The following is a 13123-nucleotide window of genomic DNA, read 5'->3' on the forward strand; positions in this document are numbered from 1 at the left end:
ATCTTTTTTTGTAACTTTAGTGTCTAATATTTTGGACGAAATTACTCAAGGGATGTCAAGCGACTAACTATAAATTGCGTCTTCTACAGGTCGGACCCTGTTAGGCCTTTCATCAGTGGGCATGTTGCCAACAGTATGGCTGCTGAGGTTATTGCTTTGTTGCATAGTCTACTTACTGCCCCTGAGTCAAACACGGCGCAAATCTGGACGAGCACTGCTGAAAAAGTAATTGTTATTCATGTTTGCTGCTTTCTTCATCAGTCATGTCAAAAGTTTTCTGTGGAATATGTTCTATGCACCTACACTAGACTGTATTTTGATTAATGTTGAGTTTGTGGAATATGAATGAAGCAGCAATATCTTGCGAAAATGACATGACCAAACCCAGAAAACAGGTGAGCCATGATGGTCGTTACATGAGCCCTTAGGCACTGTCATGTTATTTTCAATCAACAGCAAGTGGTAAAATGTCAGCCCTCTGGGATGGATAATAACGGGTGTATTTTTCTGCTTAATACATATTCCACAATCTTTAGGCTGGTATGGGCACAGAGAACATATCATTATGAATATGATTTTTGTCTTGAATTTCACCTGACTAAAATATGCTAAATTGGAACATCTGATTAATTTAAGGGCTGATTTGGAGCCAGTCACATATGACAAAACTCCCATCAACTCTGCATTTTCTCCAATTCCATTACTTTAAACATAATTTTGCACTTACCTTGTTCTCCCAAATTTTTCATGTTAAAAGAAAAAAAATCAAACCTACACAAAGAGCAACACCCTCTAAATATGTTGGTGTCCAACACTATTACATGTATTGTCAACAACACACACATTATGTATGTTTGTTAACATGCAATTTAGTGCCCGCTATTTGGGATGTTAATAAATCAGGCCCACAATTTTTCTCTTAAGCATATACCTGTTTACTCTGTGTTTATCTTAGGTGCTCTCCAGGGCACTGATGTTCATCCCTCAATTGGGGAAGTATGCTGAGAGTATTCTGGAGAATGGGAGCAGCAGTGGTAGGAAGCTGGCTAAACTCCAGGCCATTGGCAGGCAGGCGGTTGCTGCACTCTGTGCTCTGGGGGGCTTCAAAGAAACCATTAAAATTGGGTCTGAGGTCCAGGTAAAGGATACAAATTATTAAGGCTTTTTAAAAATCGTATCATTGTTAAACTTCTTTCAACATCTTAACATATATTTCATATCTACAGGTGATAGGTAAAGGAGTGCTGGGCAGTGTGGGAATTGTGATGTCTATCAATGAGCAAGAGGGCATTGCAACTGTCAAATTCCCCTCTTGTGACTACAGGAGAACTTGTAAAGCCTCTGATGTGCTGACAGTACCAATATCACGGCTATGTACACCCAGATCTGAGGTAAGTCTTCCTCCCTGTAGTGTAATCACCTTTTATCATTAATGGAAAACAATATTCTGATTCTCGTCTGATCCTTCTTCCCAATCCTCAGGCATTGCCCTTGTACAAGCTATCGATCACTGAGAAGGTAGTGCAAGCAGTGCAATCCATGCTTTTGCCACAGGAGGGCAGTCTATCCATTCACACCTCTCTGCCAGCTTCTGGAGATGGATCTAGCCCGGTGATGGCTGCAGTTCGCTTGCTTGCTGAGATCAGAACTAGGTCAGTCCAAAAACAGTCCTTCCAAGCATTTTTTTACCCTTTAATCCTTTTGTAATTTATTATTATAAACAGTAGATTGGTTCAAGTGGATTCAGAGCGCTAACAATGACCATGTGTTACTGTATAACAACTATACAATGATCTTCTGATTTTCAGGGCATGCCTGGTAATGGCACAGCTCTTGGAGGATAGCTCCTTTTGTGAAGAGTTCATCCAGCAGTGTCCTGCAGCTGTGGAGGTGCTCAACTTGGTTGCTCAAGAATGTAGCCCTGGTAAGAAAACATGATACACCCTATGTCTTGAAGACAATAATTCTCAGTTTTTGTACCTTCTTGGTGTTTGCAGGGGAGCGTCTTGGTATTGTTGAGGCTCAGTGTGAAAGAGTGCGAATGCTATACCGAGACTGTGCTCGTCCACCACCGCCACCACTTCAGACAGACAGACGCCAGGTGGTGTTACCGTGTTTATACATTTGCAAATTACAGTCACAATGTTAAGAAAATTGTTGAATAAAACAATCATCATCAGTGGCAGCTGTTGTTAACTGTTGAACAATTGCTGCGAGATATTTTTTTCACAACTATTGCCTTTTCCATTACTACTTATTTTTGGAGAGAATAATATCACCAGCATGTTTTCCTATGTCAATGGTATGTTCAATTATAAAAATGTTCATGCAAAACCTTGGAAGAATGGGAGACAATAATGATTGCAACTCTTTCCCTCTATTATGCCTGTGCAGCCCAAGGAAATAACCTGGTGTCCCTCCCGAGTCTTCCCTCCGGTCCGGGCCTGCATGTTCTCATCCCGTCTTACCTCTGTCACTTTCTTGGCTGACCCCAGTGCTGGAGGAGGGCTCCCCCGTGGCACCTTCATTTACGCCACCTCTCCTGTGCCAATTCAGGTTGATCATTTATTAGATCTGCATTAAGAATTTCTTTTGACCCGCTGCCTCTTGAAAGTTTTTTAATTTCATTTTCTTTACCCTCACAGGCACCTTCTTTTTACTGGGAGATAGAAGTTGTCTCCTATGGAGACTCTGAGGAGGACAGTGGCCCCATTGTGTCCTTTGGTTTCGCCACAGAGGCTGAAAAGAGAGACGGCGCATGGACCAACCCTGTTGGCACATGTCTGTTTCACAAGTAAGTTGACCTTTTATACACATTGACATGGGACACTTTACACTTAGTGATTTATTTTATTATGTACTGTCTCCAGTAAGAGTGCTGTTTGATATCCATTTGTGTTGTTCTCACTGAGACCTGTTTTTTTTCTGTCTGTTTCTTTGTGGCAGTAATGGAAGGGCAGTGCATTATAATGGCTCCAGTCTGCTGCAGTGGAAGAGTGTCAGGCTAGATGTGTCTCTCCTTCCTGGTGAGAGGGGTTTTGATTTTTTGGTTTGCTTGTATATTATTTTTCCACAAAATTTATTTTTGCGAAGTGCTCTCATAATAAGTATTCTATATTTCTGGAGTTACAAAGTTATATTTATCGTTTAACATTATGTAATTGCTGGGAATTCCAGTGGTAACGCTGCATTTACATAAACACAGGTGATGTGGCTGGAATAGGCTGGGAGCGTTCCGAAGGAACACCTCCACCCCCCGGCCAGGCCCCGAAAGGACGGGTTTACTTCACCTATTGTGGCCAAAGGCTCAGCCCAATCCTTGAGGAAGTGGCGGGTGGAATGTGGCCCCTGGTTCACATTCAAAAGAAGGTATGCTGATTAAAGTAAAATTTATTTCTACTGTATAATTTTCCTCTATGATAAAATAAATGCCATTGTTTTGTAGAATTCAAAAATTCGGGCCAACTTTGGAAACCGGCCATTTGCATATGCCGAAGGCCAAGCACACAGGAATGCTGCTGACTTGTGCATTGACCTTGCGGAAGAAATAAGTGCCAATTTTGAAGCGCTCCCCTTTGCCATGGCCTCAGACAGTGATAATGACGCAGGCGCAAGCGTTACATCTGACTCAGGCTCCCATGGACCTCCCTGTCGGATTGCGGCAGTGGCAGTCCCGCAGCAACGTATATACATATGTTTCTGTTTTACCCCAAAATATGCATCTTTTATAGAAATCACTCTCTTACATGTGACTGGCAACATGAGTATAACTTGTCATTTATCTCTCTCTTTTAGAATACAACAGTGACCTGTCCTGCCATTACAAAGTCGAGCTGAGCTATGAAAATCTAGTAACTTCTGGGCCTGATCCACACCCTCCGCCTATTGCAGATGATGAGAGTGACGATGAGGATGATGATGATGTCCCAAGGGTAAGTGGGCTCATCATCATCTCGTGACAGTGTCACCATTTGTGCTTTTTTATTTCACGGTTACCTTTAAAATTCAGGAGGATCACTATGCGTTGCTGGTAAAGGCGTGGGAAACCAAAGTGTTCCCTACTATTCGAAGGAGGTTCCGTAATGAAGCTGAGAGGAAATCTGGTCTGGACCAAATTAAAGGAGCCCTGCAGTTAGGTAAAAAGAATGCATACATCAACTCAAACATATGTAGAATTATCTTAAAACATCTTTGAGAGCTTATAGTGTGTTTAAATGGCAACAGGCATGGTAGACATTGCAAGACAGACAGTGGAGTTCTTGTATGAGGAGAATGGCGGCATTCCTCGAGACCTGTACCTCCCCACCATAGAAGATATCAAGGATGAGGCCAACAAATTCACTATTGACAAAGTTCGCAAAGGTAGCATTACCTATACATTATTACTACTCATACTTGGCATTGCACTTTCAAATTCTTTATTTCTACTGCTAATACACAAAATGTAGTATGATTTTAATATTTTTTTGTTTTGCATCTTCTTCCAGGATTGACTGTGGTAATCCGCTGTACAGACAGCAATAATACCAACAGCACTACAGGTGGGACAGCACTGCCCAAGTTTGCCATCCGCGGCATGTTGAAAACTTTTGGCTTGCATGGAGTCGTGTTGGATGTTGACTCTGTAAGTGCAATTCTAAACAGTTCAATGCTTTGTGCCAATACCGGGTAAAGTTTCATTTATTTATTTATTTTTTCTCTAGCTGAATGAGCTGGTACAGGTGGAAACCTACCTTCGCAGTGAGGGTGTGCTGGTGAGGTACTGGTACCCAATTGAAATTCTGGAGCGCCCGCCTGCTGGATCTCGACGCACTGCAGCCAATGGCTTAGTTTCACTGGACAGTAGCAACATTCAGATTCACAGGTATGTATTGACCTTACTAGCACATAAATGCATGCTAACTTTTATTGATGTTACTTTTTTTGTTTTCATTTTTCTCAGGGAGCTACTTCGCTGTGAAAGCGCACTGGCCCGTTTATACTGCCGAATGGCCCTACTGAACATCTATGCCCCGAAAAGTCCCCACACCTTCACCCGACTCTTCCACATACCTGCGATCCGAGACATCACCTTGGAACACCTACAACTTTTGTCTAATCAGCTTCTGGCTCCGCCCCTCCCTGGTGAGTGGTCAAATATAGTAGAAATAACTATGTCTTTGCCTGTGAGCGCCGCTTCCTACCTCCCTTTAACATTTTTCTTCTTACAGATGGTACTATTAGTTCTGGTTCGATCCTTCTGGCCCAGTCAGTGCTTCACAACCTTCAAGACCAAAGCTGCTCTCCCACAGACCTATTTTACCAGGGAAATGCTCAACCCATCCGGGAATGGCTGACTGTGGCCATCACTCGTGCCTTGCATCAGGGAGAGGAAAGCTTACTTGAGCTTACTAAACAGATCTGCTGTTTCCTCCAGGTTTGCTCTGCTTACCAATGTTTCAGTTTACTTTTCTAAATGTGGGTTAGCGTTAAATGAGAAGTTGTGTGTTTTGTTAACAGCATGCACCAGAGCAGTTTACATCCGAGGAGTTCCCAGTAACAGAGTCGAAAGTGAGCCTGGACGTCAGTTTTCCAGGGGCTGCATTCGTGATCGTATCTTGCAAGGAGAGCCAACTTGGCTGCCGCAAAGAGTGAGATAACTGCCAGTGTATTTTTTTTCCCACCAATCACTATAAATTTTGTTTATTATCCTCTGCTGAAATGTGAAACGTCCCCTTTCCCTCTATTAGTTCTAGCCTGTACAAGGCTCCCTGGGCACGGGTAATGCTGTATGGTCTGGGCCACAAAGTGCGTAGAAATGGGCAACTTAATCTGATGGAGGCCGTGTGCTATCCTTTGGATGCCTCACCTGCTAACACAGGCCTTACTCCCCCTCCCACCACCAATCAATACCCGTCTGTAATCATCCCTACTGATAAAGTCCATATCAAGCTGGGTATGTAGTCACTAAATTATGCCTTTATAGCATATGTGTGTTCAATTATTCATTTGATACAAAATGTGTCTTGATTATAGGAGTGTCACCCCCTCCTGGTGCTGTGTTGGTGTTACATTCCCTGCCTCTGGAGTTTCCTTTAGCCATGGCATTCGCTGAGCAGCTGTTGACATGGAAGTTGGGGGAGAGAAGTGAGCGGTCAGAAGATGAGCTGGACACAGTGCCGTCCTCTGTACTGCTACAAGTGGTAGAACTGCTGGGTCGGTGTCACATCTTGAACACTTATGCATTAGTCACACTCAAATTTTGTGGACTGTGTGTGGTAATCATAAAACTGTTAGTAACAAATATGATTTGAAAGCTACTTGAGAAAATTATACATTTGTGTTTTTTGTATTAGGTGGTTTACTTTGGACCACAGATCTGGCTCCCTCAATCAAAGAGCTCATCTTTCACTTGCTGGCTGAACTCTTGCGGAAGATTCACCACTTGGAGCAGCGTAAAAGCCCCGCTGGCTTGTCCAGCTCTATTGCTCTGCTGCTTAACCCCTGCCTCGCAGTACTCATGGCCCTGCAGACAGAACTCCGTAAGCTCTACGATCGGGAAACTCAGGGCTGGACGGCGGGAGGAGCTGGAGCTGGGGGATCTTCATCCGGAGGTGTTGCATTGGCACTGGCAGCAGAGCAGAGCAGGTTCTCCACCTACTTCCATGCTCTGATGGAGGTCTGTCTAGCTGTGGCAGAGGTGACTCTGCCTCTCAATGTTGGAGGCTCCACAGTTGGAACCCTGACTTCCACCAGTGCCCCTAACCTTAGCGATTCTTCATCGTCGTCATCTTCATCCCCTGGCCAGACGCCGCAGAGTCCCAGCCTGCTGTCAAAACGTAAGAAGGTGAAGATGAAGCGTGAGAGAGCTGCGGCTGCAGTAGCTGCAGTGGTCTCGGGTAAAAGGGGAAGTGGAGGTGCCCGACTGTCAGAGAGTGACAGCGCCCTGCTGAATATGGCGGGTAGTAAACCTGAAGACATGCTGTGGTTCCACCGCTGCCTCACTCTTCTGATGATTCTTCGACATCTTGCGAATAAGGATCCCCAGGGTTTGAGTGTGACGAGCGATGCAGTGACAGACGCTTGCCAGGCTTTGGTGGGTCCCACTGCCCATAGCCGTCTGTTGGTGCTTTCTGGTATCCCGACACACCTGGAAGAGGCGGTGGTTCGTAATGCCATCCGCCGGGCTTGCAATGCGCACGGAGGGCTTTTCAAAGATGAAGTGTACATACCTCTGCAGGAAGAGGACCCTAAGAAGACAAAAACGGGGGCTAGGGTACCTAGCCCCCAGGGTGGCAAAGTGAGCACTGAGTCTGAACGCCCCTTCCCCCACAATGGAGGTCCTGAGAGTCCTGACAGCTCCAGCAGCGTGACTCCAGCTCTGAGTGTGAGCGCATCAGCTTCGACCAGCCAGACCTCCGTCTGCAGCTCCTCTCAGGGAGCATCTCGCACCGCCAGTGAACTTTCTGCTGAACAGGAACAATTAGCTGTCCCGGCAGTCAACCCTGCCACAGCAGCTTCTGCTGGAAACTACCCCCAGCAGGGTTCCAATGAACCCCAAACCGTTTCTAGTCAGGAGAGTTTAGATACTTCTCTTTGTAGCACAGGAAGCCTGGGGAGTCTCGGCAGCATAGGGGAGCCAGTGGATAGTGTAGAGACACCGTCGGTGTCAGACGGAGGCTCTGTGAACACGGTCACCTCACAGGAAAGCAATGCAGTCCTGGCAAGGCCGATCAAAGGTTATGCTGTCATTGAAGTGAGTTTAAAAACCTTTCTTGTTTATTCTCTGTGTTAAATTCTCAATTTTGCTGATTCCGTTATTATTAATTCCAGGTGCGATCTCGAGCCAAAGTGGAAAAAATACGTGCCAGTCTCTTTAACAGCAGTGACCTAATTGGTTTGTCCAGTCTGGAAGGTGAAGAGGAATTAATGGAGTTGACCAATGAGGAGATCCTCACAGCCTCCAGTGTTAACCAAAGTCTGTTTGACACTCAGGGCAGCTCTGCTCTCGAAGACTATTTTCTGGACAAATCCATTAGAGGTTTGTATTTGACCAGGAATTGTTACTCTCTGCAACATAATTTCTCATTGTGTAATTTCCAAACATATCTTTTCCAAGGTGACAAGCTTGTTCCTGGGGCAAGAGACGTTCTTATGGATATTTTTAAGAGTTGTATTCACTCTGAACAAATGCTCAGCCTCACACCTGCCAAGCCAGTGAAAGTGTCTGATATTTACCTCAGCAAAGAACAAATCAACTCTCAGACCCCTGGCAACCTACTGCATACTTTCTTTACCAATGTCCGGCCTCCTAAGAAAGTACTTGAAGACCAACTTACTCAGATTCTAAGAAAGTATGGAATTCCCAAACCCAATAAGAACAAGTACAGCAAGGTGGGGAAAGAACAGCATCAAGGCAAGGTAGTAAGTACCAAAAGGCCAATCACCAAACCTGCCACTAAGGAAAAGTCTGTTCTCAACAGCGTAAGGTAAGAGAGTGAATGAAGAGACATTTTTTTTCCAGTTACTTCATTGGTACCTTAGGTGCGTTCCTACTTGTGTCCATGAATTTCAAATTCAATTTATTTTCTACATATCTCTGCTAGGACTGCGCTCAGTGAGAAAAAGTCAGTCCTCAAACCCAAGTCTCCTGAGAAATCCAGACCTGATGAGAAAGATGTGGAAAAGTCTCCTGCTAAAAAACTTGAAGGTTCTTCAATAATATAAACACAATAAAACACCACAAACAATGTATGAATTTGCATGCCTATCATGCTTCACACTGTAGAATACTTCCTGTAATAAGTGTTCAACACGTTTTCACCAGTCTTGTTAAAAGTAGCGACTGAAGAATTGTGATCTCAAGCCATGCAAACCCAGAATATAATTTTAGTGTTTGACATGGAAAAACTAATACTGCTTATTGTGCACTTGTGTTTGAGTTGATGATTTTTTCGTGTTTCCTTTCTATAGTCTCAGAGGAGAAGTACCTGACATTGGAAGGTTTCCATAAGTTTGCAGTTGACCGAGCCAAGCAGGACATCCGTAGCGTCTGGAGGGCAATTTTGGCATGTGGCTACGACCTCCACTTTGAAAGGTGAGACTGGGAATGCCAGACCACTCTGATGTAATGTCGATACTGTCACATGCTGGCTTCCCAGAACATACTATGCATATTCTATAAATACACACAGTATTTATTTATGCAGTGTCTTGGAAGTTCATGTAAGTGAATATACTGCTTTTAAGTACTCTGTATTTTTTAAGTTTGCATTTATAGGTTTGTGATTACGACATAACAATGTATCCCTCCCAATTAGTAGTTACCGGTAATCTTATCTTCATCAGGTGCACCTGTATAGACACACGGCATGCCCAGAAAACGTGTAGGAAGTGGACTTTAGAAATGGATGTTGCATTGGTCCAGTACATCAACAGGCTGTGTCGTCACCTTGCTATCACACCAGCCAGACTACATCCCCATGAAGTCTACCTGGAGCCTGGTGATTGTGTCGACCCACGTGTGGCCTGCCTGCTTAGTTAGTAACACACTTCATCATCTTTATCTTTACACAGGTATTTACTCTGTAGGCGACTCAACCATATAAATGGTTCTAACAGCCTTTTGTGTGTGTGTTTTGAAGATGTGTCTATAGAGAGCTTGCGCTTGCGTTTTGCTCTGCTGCAGTCGCTCAACAACACACTGGAGAGTTTCTTCCTGCCACTTGTGGAGCTGAGACAGACGTGCACTTATCAGAACAGTATTGCAGCCTTGTTATGTGAGGCGAAAGGTGAGTTGCACATTGGTACTTTTAGCAGATATAATTGGGAGGTGTCAGTTAACATGTACTACTCATTTTTCTTGCAAAATGCCCGATTTTCACCACTTGATTATTATTTTTTATGCTTACAGGACTGATTTACTATGACACTAAAGTCACTGTAATGAACAGAGTACTGAATGCCACAGTACAGCGAACAGCAGATCATGCAGCTCCAGAAATTACATTGGACCCTCTTGAGATTGTGGGAGGTAGAGAGAGAGAGAGACTATTTCAACTTGTTGTACAAAATCATATTGCACATACTTGTATCTTTACTTACATTCTCTTGATACCCTGCAGGCGAGATCAGATCATCGGAAAACACGTACTTCTGCCAGGCCGCACGCCAGCTTGCATGCATGCCGTCGTCACAGCTTTGTGTGAAACTGGCCAGCGGAGGGGACCCGACCTATGCGTTCAACATCCGTTTCACCGGGGAGGAAGTTCATGGCACAAGTTGGATGATCTGCATTTTGCATATTTATATTGACGATGGGTATTGCAGGTTATAAATAGCACCTGTGTTTGTGTCTGACTAGGTGGTTCCTTTAGACACTTCCTTTGGCAGGTGTGCAAGGAGTTACAGAGTTCAGCTCTTTCTCTGCTGCTGCCTTGTCCCAGTGCTGCAGCCAACCGTAACAAGGTAATGCCGACCGTCTGACTGGTGGATCACTTTCTCTGCTGTTAAAGAAACAAAAAAAAAACAACAGCTTCAACAATTTTTTTTCTTTTATTTAGAGCTCAGTATTGTTCATTCGATTTGACATCATCATTGCTCTCCTTTTTAAATATAAATAAATAAATAAATAAAATGTTTTTTTTTCTTTTCTTCTATATATATATATATATATATATATATATATTTTTTTTTTTGTATGTGGGTGAGCATGTGCGTGCGTGTGCGTGCGTGCGTGTGTATTCATCAGTTCACCTAAAGCCCATTAAAAAAAAAAAAACATACTAATAATATAATATAATAATAAATTGCCAAATGCAGAAACATCAATGTAAGTTATCACAATGTAGTGGCTCTTGCTTCAACTATTTCATTGCAGTTTACAAATGCAAGGCAATGAAATGCAAATGGCATCTAACCAGCACGTGCTGTAATTAGTGCTGTCAGGTGCTAAAAAATAAAAATAAAAGATTAATTACATTATTTGTATTTAATTACTCAATTTGAATCTCATATCTGCTAAAGGTCCTCAAATAATGAATTTGAATTCTTGGACATTATGGAAAATAATTTTTTACACCAGGTACAAATCACGGCTTTCGTGTTAATAGTGATGTATCATTTTTCATTGTTCCATGCCAGTGATGTATAGTGCTAGATGAACAATTAAATGCTCCTCCATTTGATGTCAGCGTGTACAATTACTCAATGTATCCAACTGTTGGCATTCATGCAACAGAATGATGGCTTTATGTTTAACTCAAGAGACCCAGATTTCACGTTTGTGAGTAAATTGATATTTGATCACCATATATTTAAAGTACTTTTTGTAACGTTTTTGTTTGGTGGTCTGCTGTGAGATTTTTGTAATTTTATGTAGTGCGCCCCCCTTTGGAAACACAGTATATTAGTACAAACATATGCAGTTGTCCATTTGTGAGTATGTGTGTGGGTTGTATTAGTCTTTATCAGTTAAACTAGAGTGTCGCTTTTACATCAGCCTGATTCATTACATCATCATGGTATGTTCCTTTTTTGTGTCTTTGTCCTTTTGCTTGCTCAGGGGAAGTATATATTGACACCGTGTCCGATCAGCTATGCGGAGGAGCAGTTGTTACACTTCTTTGGTCAGCTACTGGGCATCGCCATCCGTGCTGATGTGCCCCTTCCTTTGGACCTATTGAGCTCCTTTTGGAAAGGTCTGGTGGGCGAGGCCCTCGACCCAGAGCAGGACCTCCAGGAAGCAGATATGCTCACATACAACTATGTCAAGAAGTTTGAAAATGTAAGAAATAGTAGCTGTCTTCTTAATCTCCTCTGGTCAGAATAACTGTTAGCCGCAATTCTGTCTTGTTTATGCTTTGCAGGTTAATGATGATGCTGAGCTGGAGGCGCTCTGTGCCGAGATTTCCTCCCAACACCATTCAGGCGAGAGCCCTGAATCTCCCAGCAGACCCTCTTGTACCTTTACCTACATCACGATGACGGGTGAGGAGGTTGAGCTTTGTCAAGGAGGGCGGAGCCTCACTCTCAGGTGATTGTTGGGAGATGCCTTTTTGTGTGTTCAAAGAACCGTTTCACTCACAAAACTGTCTTTCGTTTCGACATCCTAAATGGTCTTGTGTGTTTGTAGCTGGGAGAATAAGGATGTGTACGCACGGGCAGTCCAGAGCCTTCGTTTGAGGGAGCTGCAGAATGTTGAGTGCATGACAGCAGTGCGTGCGGGTTTGGCCTCCATAATTCCCCTGCAGCTGCTAACCATGCTCAGCCCACTGGAGATGGAGCTGCGGACCTGCGGCTTGCCCTACATTAACCTCGAGTTCCTCAAGGTTTACCACCCTTACATGCTATATTCATTTTATAATCCCGACGTCTCCGTTATAAATTTTGTATCGATGATCACGTGGTACCTTTCTTGATAGGCTCACACCATGTATCAGGTGGGTCTGATGGAGACGGACCAGCACATTGAATTCTTCTGGACCGCTCTGGAGATGTTCACTCAGGAGGAGCTTTGCAAGTTCATCAAGTTTGCCTGCAACCAGGAGCGCATCCCCTTCACTTGTCCCTGCAAGGACGGAGGACCCGACACTGCCCACGTCCCTCCGTACCCCATGAAGATCGCTCCTCCTGATGGAGCCGCAGGTAATGGCCATCAGCATCAATTGAATTTAAGAGTAATAGAGGAATATACCTTACTGACAATTCCGAGATGACGTCACAAGTCAAGATGGCCGTCAATTTGGTGACTTTGGATTGTTGTAATTTGATTTGGGAGGATTATTTTGATTTCAAAATGTGATGAGATGTCATTTGTATGATAGTCACAGGAAAAAAAGCATTACAATCTGTCGTTTGTTTTCACCGTATAAAGGAAGCATTTGCATTGTGTTGCATTGGGGACATATCAGAAATAACATTAAGCCTTAATATTTTTATTTCAGTGCTGTTCAAACATGGAACAGACTGCAACCTGTTTGTTAAATGCAGTGGCTCAGTCATAAGCCTGAATTTTCAGATAAATATACATTTTCATACTAATCTTACAGCGTACACATACAAGTTTACTGATTAGTATTTTCTAAATTTGAGTCAAAACAAAACAAAACGCAATAATCAATATTTAGATTCGTATCGGGATTCA

The 13123-nt window shown here is 43.4% G+C and overlaps 1 protein-coding gene across 1 annotated transcript in view; it reads left to right on the top strand.

Moving 5' to 3' along the window:
- Positions 1 to 13123, top strand: part of hectd4 (HECT domain E3 ubiquitin protein ligase 4) — a 32774-nt gene that overhangs the window by 17303 nt on the left and 2348 nt on the right. Inside the window, exons 40-74 of the mRNA XM_077560977.1 lie at positions 90 to 225; positions 956 to 1138; positions 1227 to 1391; positions 1483 to 1652; positions 1809 to 1924; positions 1998 to 2101; positions 2395 to 2556; positions 2646 to 2794; positions 2947 to 3026; positions 3206 to 3369; positions 3446 to 3683; positions 3796 to 3932; positions 4010 to 4136; positions 4225 to 4362; positions 4488 to 4624; positions 4704 to 4864; positions 4943 to 5124; positions 5211 to 5416; positions 5500 to 5630; positions 5730 to 5935; positions 6016 to 6195; positions 6336 to 7735; positions 7813 to 8020; positions 8099 to 8468; positions 8586 to 8689; positions 8953 to 9076; positions 9328 to 9518; positions 9624 to 9770; positions 9893 to 10012; positions 10104 to 10259; positions 10343 to 10446; positions 11543 to 11764; positions 11847 to 12013; positions 12113 to 12308; positions 12402 to 12624. Of these exons, the coding sequence (XP_077417103.1) occupies positions 90 to 225; positions 956 to 1138; positions 1227 to 1391; positions 1483 to 1652; positions 1809 to 1924; positions 1998 to 2101; positions 2395 to 2556; positions 2646 to 2794; positions 2947 to 3026; positions 3206 to 3369; positions 3446 to 3683; positions 3796 to 3932; positions 4010 to 4136; positions 4225 to 4362; positions 4488 to 4624; positions 4704 to 4864; positions 4943 to 5124; positions 5211 to 5416; positions 5500 to 5630; positions 5730 to 5935; positions 6016 to 6195; positions 6336 to 7735; positions 7813 to 8020; positions 8099 to 8468; positions 8586 to 8689; positions 8953 to 9076; positions 9328 to 9518; positions 9624 to 9770; positions 9893 to 10012; positions 10104 to 10259; positions 10343 to 10446; positions 11543 to 11764; positions 11847 to 12013; positions 12113 to 12308; positions 12402 to 12624 (7004 nt within the window). The remainder of the gene's footprint in view (positions 1 to 89; positions 226 to 955; positions 1139 to 1226; positions 1392 to 1482; positions 1653 to 1808; positions 1925 to 1997; positions 2102 to 2394; positions 2557 to 2645; positions 2795 to 2946; positions 3027 to 3205; positions 3370 to 3445; positions 3684 to 3795; positions 3933 to 4009; positions 4137 to 4224; positions 4363 to 4487; positions 4625 to 4703; positions 4865 to 4942; positions 5125 to 5210; positions 5417 to 5499; positions 5631 to 5729; positions 5936 to 6015; positions 6196 to 6335; positions 7736 to 7812; positions 8021 to 8098; positions 8469 to 8585; positions 8690 to 8952; positions 9077 to 9327; positions 9519 to 9623; positions 9771 to 9892; positions 10013 to 10103; positions 10260 to 10342; positions 10447 to 11542; positions 11765 to 11846; positions 12014 to 12112; positions 12309 to 12401; positions 12625 to 13123) is intronic.

This window comes from Vanacampus margaritifer, chromosome 3 (genome assembly GCF_051991255.1).
Source record: "Vanacampus margaritifer isolate UIUO_Vmar chromosome 3, RoL_Vmar_1.0, whole genome shotgun sequence".
Taxonomy (NCBI): Eukaryota; Metazoa; Chordata; class Actinopteri; order Syngnathiformes; family Syngnathidae; genus Vanacampus; species Vanacampus margaritifer.